This window comes from Papilio polytes, unplaced genomic scaffold, assembly GCF_000836215.1.
Source record: "Papilio polytes unplaced genomic scaffold, Ppol_1.0 DF824270.1, whole genome shotgun sequence".
NCBI classification, from domain to species: domain Eukaryota; kingdom Metazoa; phylum Arthropoda; class Insecta; order Lepidoptera; family Papilionidae; genus Papilio; species Papilio polytes.
Window position 1 is genome coordinate 1,060,335 of NW_013524934.1, and position 6,041 is coordinate 1,066,375.

The 6,041-nt window shown below is 34.9% G+C and overlaps 1 protein-coding gene across 1 annotated transcript; it reads left to right on the forward strand.

Annotated features, from left to right (window-relative positions):
- The first annotated feature begins 475 nt into the window (after positions 1 to 475).
- On the forward strand, positions 476 to 2,850 carry LOC106103712 (23 kDa integral membrane protein-like). Its single transcript, XM_013283550.1, has 5 exons — positions 476 to 602; positions 1,110 to 1,295; positions 1,664 to 1,862; positions 2,023 to 2,243; positions 2,755 to 2,850. Exons 1-5 carry the CDS (start codon positions 540 to 542, stop codon positions 2,848 to 2,850), a joined length of 765 nt encoding a protein of 254 aa, XP_013139004.1. The 5' UTR covers positions 476 to 539.
- The last annotated feature ends 3,191 nt before the right edge of the window (positions 2,851 to 6,041 follow it).

Here is a 6,041-nt window from a genome sequence, read left to right on the forward strand (position 1 = left end):
TATATATTGACGTTTGTTTTGAAATAAGTTTTGGGTTGAGGGAAGGAAAAAAGAGGAACGACGATGTATGAACATGTGTTTTGGAAAAGGGTGTAAATATTTAACTTAGCATTAAATAACGAGTTTATTTTTATTTTATCGAGCCACAACTCAACATATATAAAATAGTTTCCTTATCGATACTCCAGCCTAGGTATAGGTGCGATACGATGTTACTATTCAGATCTCTTCGCCAAGGCAATTTGGGATACTTGAATCTTGAATCATTAGCATAGTAATGTGTTGTAAATATCACATTTTATGCACAGGTAACAATTATTCGCTAATCCACTAAATTTGAGGGATGCAAAATCATAGCGATTTTTTAGCTCTTTTTCTTCAGATAATCAAATTTAAAGAATTGATTCGATAACAGAGCGGTTAACCGCTCCGCTCATGACACAGTTCACACCCGACTGAGTGTATTGTCCATTCGTCATGTGATCGATAGCTCAGCACTCCCTGTCGGGTTTTCCATCACACCGCACACGACATCCACCATGAAGCCACTAAGTATCCGCTGCATGAAGTTCTTTCTTACATTGCTCAATATCTTGTTCATTGTAAGTTACTGGTATTCTTAGAAGCAGCATTCGAAGAGTATCTTCAATTAGGCTTGAGCTATTGCTAGAATATTCAGGATAGTCAGTTGTTACGATTTTTCTAGTCCCACATTCGTATGACACTTCTAGCAACTCAGAGGTTTGAGCACTTGACTTATAATCTCCAGGTGCTGGGTTCAAACCTCGTCATGCACCAATGTGATTTTCGATTTATCGATTTTCATATGTAGTTACATAATTTACCCGACATTCTTACGGTGAAGGAAAACATCGTGATGTCTGCACATATCGGCGAAGGAATTCAAAGATATGTGCGAAGTCAACCAATACGCACTAGGCCAGGTGGTGGACTAAGGCCTAGTCACCCTAACTTGGGAAGGTTCCGAGGCCCTTAGTGGGATCGTATAGTGAGCTTTTGATGATGTGATGAATAGTATAATTGTTGTTATAGTAAATGTTGGTACCAAAGTAGCTAACTAAATTTGATTATTTGGTTTTTTTTCTCAGTTGTTCGGGTTGGCATTGATCGCGGTGTCGGTGATGAACATGCGCGAGCGCAGAATCCGGCCTGAACAGTCCACTGTCTCTCGTGGAGTGCTGTCTTTCCTGTTGACTGTGGGTTTGGCGCTGCTTGTTGCGGCGGTGCTGGGCTGCGTCGGTGCACTTAGAGAAAATGTCAAGTTACTCTATGCGGTGAGTGTAGCAAGTAATGACGTTTGGGATTATTCCCAACCGTCACCCAGTTCTGTCCCCACGTGAGTATAAAAAGTTTAATCCATCCCACCTTTTAATCCCACTATCATCAATAAGGTGACCGATGGAACCGTTATGAAATAAAATAAGTTCCAACCGTCCCCACGTCGCAATAAATGGGACGGATGAAACTTTTTATTCTCATCTGTCTCCACGTGGGGAGAGAGCGGGGTCACGGTTGGGAATAATCTGACGTTTGCTGGGCGAACAATGATTGCAGAAACCGACATTTTGTTATGTAACACTGTGACGTTACTGACTTGCTTTTACCCTCTGTCAGTTTTGACAATCAAACATTGTTCTTGTAGCATGCATGTTTCTTCATCTTCCTGATACTGCTGGAAGCAGCTGTGGCAGTAGGCGGCGCACTAGTCAGTACGTGGGTCACAAGCGGCAATAGCCTTCGCGGACAATTTTTCAAGAACGCCACGATTGAGGACCAGACCACTCAAGCATATTGGGACCGTATCCAGGCAGAGGTGATGTTCATTTTATATAAGGGAATGTGTTATGGGATCTTAAATACTAGCAAAGGAGAGTTCACACATCTTTTAAATTATTGTGATCAATAGGATACGTAGATCACCAAATATCTATAGGAAAAAGGTCATGATGAGAATTTAGAATTAACTTAACTTCATTTTTCAGAACCAATGTTGCGGAGTAGATGGTCCACGAGACTACAAATCCCTCCAACGTGAAATACCAGCATCTTGTTGTCCTGAAGGATATCCTATAAAAGAGGGGGGAGCTAGGAAACATCTGCATGGTTCCTGTATCGCTGAACGAACGTACTATGCCAGAGGCTGTGAGAAGGTTTTGCTCCACAAGAAAGCTTACAAAGGCAACATCATCATTGTATCTGGTGTTGTTTTTATTATGTTCGAAGTAAGAATCATTTTTTATTTATTTTACGAGTACAACTGTTAGCAAGATACCTATAGTTACACACGCTCATTTTATCTAAACACTCCGACCATTGATATAATTTGAACGTGTAGGCAAAACTCAGATTTGAACTGATCAGATAAAACTAACGTGTGTAGCGGGCTTTACAAGCTTTAGTTCATTAAAACCAATAAAATATTTTTTTCTTTCTAGATTTTTTGCGTTTCGACGACAAAACGTTTTTTGACAGAGATATATTAGGGCCTGTCCCACCAAATTGTAAATTGTCTGATAACAATCCAACGTGTGAAATATGTGATGCAAATATCGGATTTTGTTCCCTTATCTGACAGTGACGTCATTTTTAAGCTCTCTGAGTCTCTATCAGTCAGTGGTGGGACAGGCCCTAAATATTTTATCTGCGACGTAGTTTGTATTACTGCCATTTTATTAATAATATTAGCATATTTCTTAATTTCAAATTACATTACCACGTAATGTCTATTTTCAGATTCTCTGCGAGTCCTTGGCGGTCTGGATGGCCAGGACGATTAAATCGGAGCGCAAAAGAATGCAACAAAACTTGCAAGCGCATTTCGAATCTTAGTATGAAGTCAAAGAGATTGAAACTAACGAATTTGGCAATTTAAATATATTTAAGTATGTTTACATAACCATAGAGTCGGGTGAATTCGCTGTAGGAACTCAGTAGTCGCACAATACCAGATATTAGGATAAAAAGTTACTTACCTTACTTAAAAATAGATTTTAGATTATTGATAAACTTTAATTAAATTAGTAGATAATAAATTCTTAGATTTAGGATAAACATTTTTTACAAGAAAAAAAATCGTATAAATTAACATTAGAAGTGTTGCAGTGATTCTAACAATATTGATAGAGAACAAAGTCGAAGTTAATCGTTTGAAAATTTCTATCCTTTGGTATATAGCTTCGGTGGAGGGAGCGTCGGTGGCTCAGTGGTTTAAGGAGCGTCGGTGGCTCAGTGGTTTGAACACTTGACTTGTAATCTACAGGTCTTGGGTTCGAATCCCGCCATGTACCAATGTGATTTTCGATTTTTCGAATTTTCATATGTACATAATTTACCCGATGTTCTTACGGTGAAGGAAAACATCGTGATGCAACCTGCACCTATCGGCGAAGAAATTCAAAGATATGTGTGAAGTCAACCAACCCGCACTCGGCCAGCGTGGTTGACTATGGCCTAGTCACTCCGTGTTAGGGTAGGCTTCGAGCCCCTCGGTGGGGACGTGTAGTGAGCTGATGATGATGATGATGATGATGGTATATAGCTTAGTTCTCATTGTGACTGTTTTAGCCGAAAGCATTAGGTTACTTCATTATCAATTACTTATTTCATTTCTAATTTTTATTTGTCTTACTTATCAATATTATAAATGGTTGGATGTTTGTTAGAAGGTATTTTCAGGACTGAACAGATTGCGTTGAAATTTCGCATACATGTAAAGCCTGGAAGAAGACAAAGGGTACTTATTTTTTTAATTCTGCACGGACCGTGTCGCTGGCAGCTAGTGTTTCTTAATGTAATGCTCTAGAATAGATATAAATTTTTAACATTTTTCTTACTAACTGTAAAAATGAAAGCTCTCAAACATAAGCTGCAATCTGTGATACGCCAGTAGTGTTAATATACGAAAATTGAACTTTTAAAACATAAACTTAGTTAACACAGATGTACCCACTATTTTTCATTCTTCAATATTTAAAATACATACATATTTTGTAATAATAAGCACTTTATTGTTGAAATAGATTAAGCACAGTGTAGATGTGACTATTCAATCTTACTATATTATAATTATATTGCGAAAGTTTAGATGGATGGATGTTTGTTAGAGTTTGTAGCCTAAACGGCTGAAAGGATTTCGATTAAATTTGGCATAGATGTAGAGAATAGTCTGGAAGAACACATAGGCTACTTGCATTTGTTTTTTTAATTCCGCGACTTGCTCGACTATGTTTATGTAATGTCGGCCATCTTGTATTTAAGGCGACATTGCCTTTTACTAGTGAAGTTTTTCATTTGTTACTCATAGTTGCGTGGTTGTACAAAAACATGTTACTAGTTTGTGACGGCGACCATTTTGAATTTTCCATAGTACACTGTAATTCGTCTAGTCAAGGTTTTAATACCCATGTTTATTAAGAATTTACTTAAGTGTTTTTGATAATATTCAACAAATATTTAATAGAAACTTGTGTTTTATTTTTTAATTCAATTAAGAAAATTGTACTTCTCGCAATTAATTAATGTTTTTTATATAATTTACGATTAATTTGTATTATGATATAAAAGTTAACTGCGGCGGTTTTGTAAAGGGACCAATACGTATAAGCATAGTACTAAATCTAAGTAATAATGAATTCAAACTTTAGTTACTTATTAATGCACCAAAAATGAAGGTTTCATTGAAAATAAACACACATCTGGAACACGAATAGTTTTTTTTATTTATTTAGTAAAATCTCTATCACATAACACTAATAAAATTTGATGAATTTTAATAATTAGTTTTTTTTTCAAATAGTTTTAAAAAAGTTCTAAATACATATAAAAATCATTTTCTTCATAGCTTTTAACATATAAACTTATAGACATAAATAAAATGCCGATTTTATACAATGGAAAATAAGCGTTGTAACTAGTATTAATAACAAAATACATAAGTAAGTAAAGTTAGTGATATACATAATTTCTTAAATAAAAAAAACAATTACAGCATAATATCCTGTATTAAAAAAATATATTGTGGTGGGACATGTAAAGCCTTACAAATAAACACAGCATAAATTTAAACTTAGTAATAAACTTAGTATAAGCAAAATTTGTACTAATAATTGCTTATATTCAGTTTATTTCTAAGTTTAAATTTATGCCGCGTTTATTTGTAAGGCTGGTACAGTTTAAAATTACTTTTGGTTAAAACTTGACTAGTTAGTTAAGCTTGAAAATACTATCGAAAAACATAATTCCCACAGCAGGGAGGCGTTTATCGGAAACTTAATCATAATCTATACTATTATAATAAAGCGTAAACACACACTTCTTTCTTGTCTAAGTTGTCAGCAATTACAGCATATTTTTGAATAATTCTTTTTTCAAAAAAGCCATAAACTTATGTCGCGCATTAGGCTATATATTTTCACGCCATTAAACTTAGGGGGTAAATATTTTGGATAAAAACCCTAATGTGGGAAAGAGACCATAAGTTGCTGCCAACATCAAGAAATTAAGATTGCCAAGTTTTGTCATGTTATGTCATTTTGACGTTTGCAATTGACAATTTGACAGATGTAAACAATAAAATAATTTTATGCTGATAAAATCGCATGGGAACAGCTAGTTAATAAGTATTAATTTTAAAAATCTAACATTTAAGTGCCGCTATTTTAATAAACTCTTCAGACGAAAACGTTATCCTAAAACCTCACAATGATTAACGATTTATCTAGAATATAACTAACATGGATGAAAATATCTTTATTTATAAAAATAGGCGAAATTTTACATTAAAGATATACAGCGTGTCCGGAAAAAACGTGACGTCACAAAACGTAACTTAATTCAACTTATCTCTATCCAAAGTTGCGTAGTTTATCCGCTAAAGGCTTTCAAAGTTTTTCTCGAAGAATCTTAAATCGATTTAACTCCCACTTCGTCATTAATTCCCGGACATCCTGTATATTCCTTAGTTTTAACTGTCTTATAAACGGAATATAAGTTAATAAACTAATTATTATTTTTTTATATTA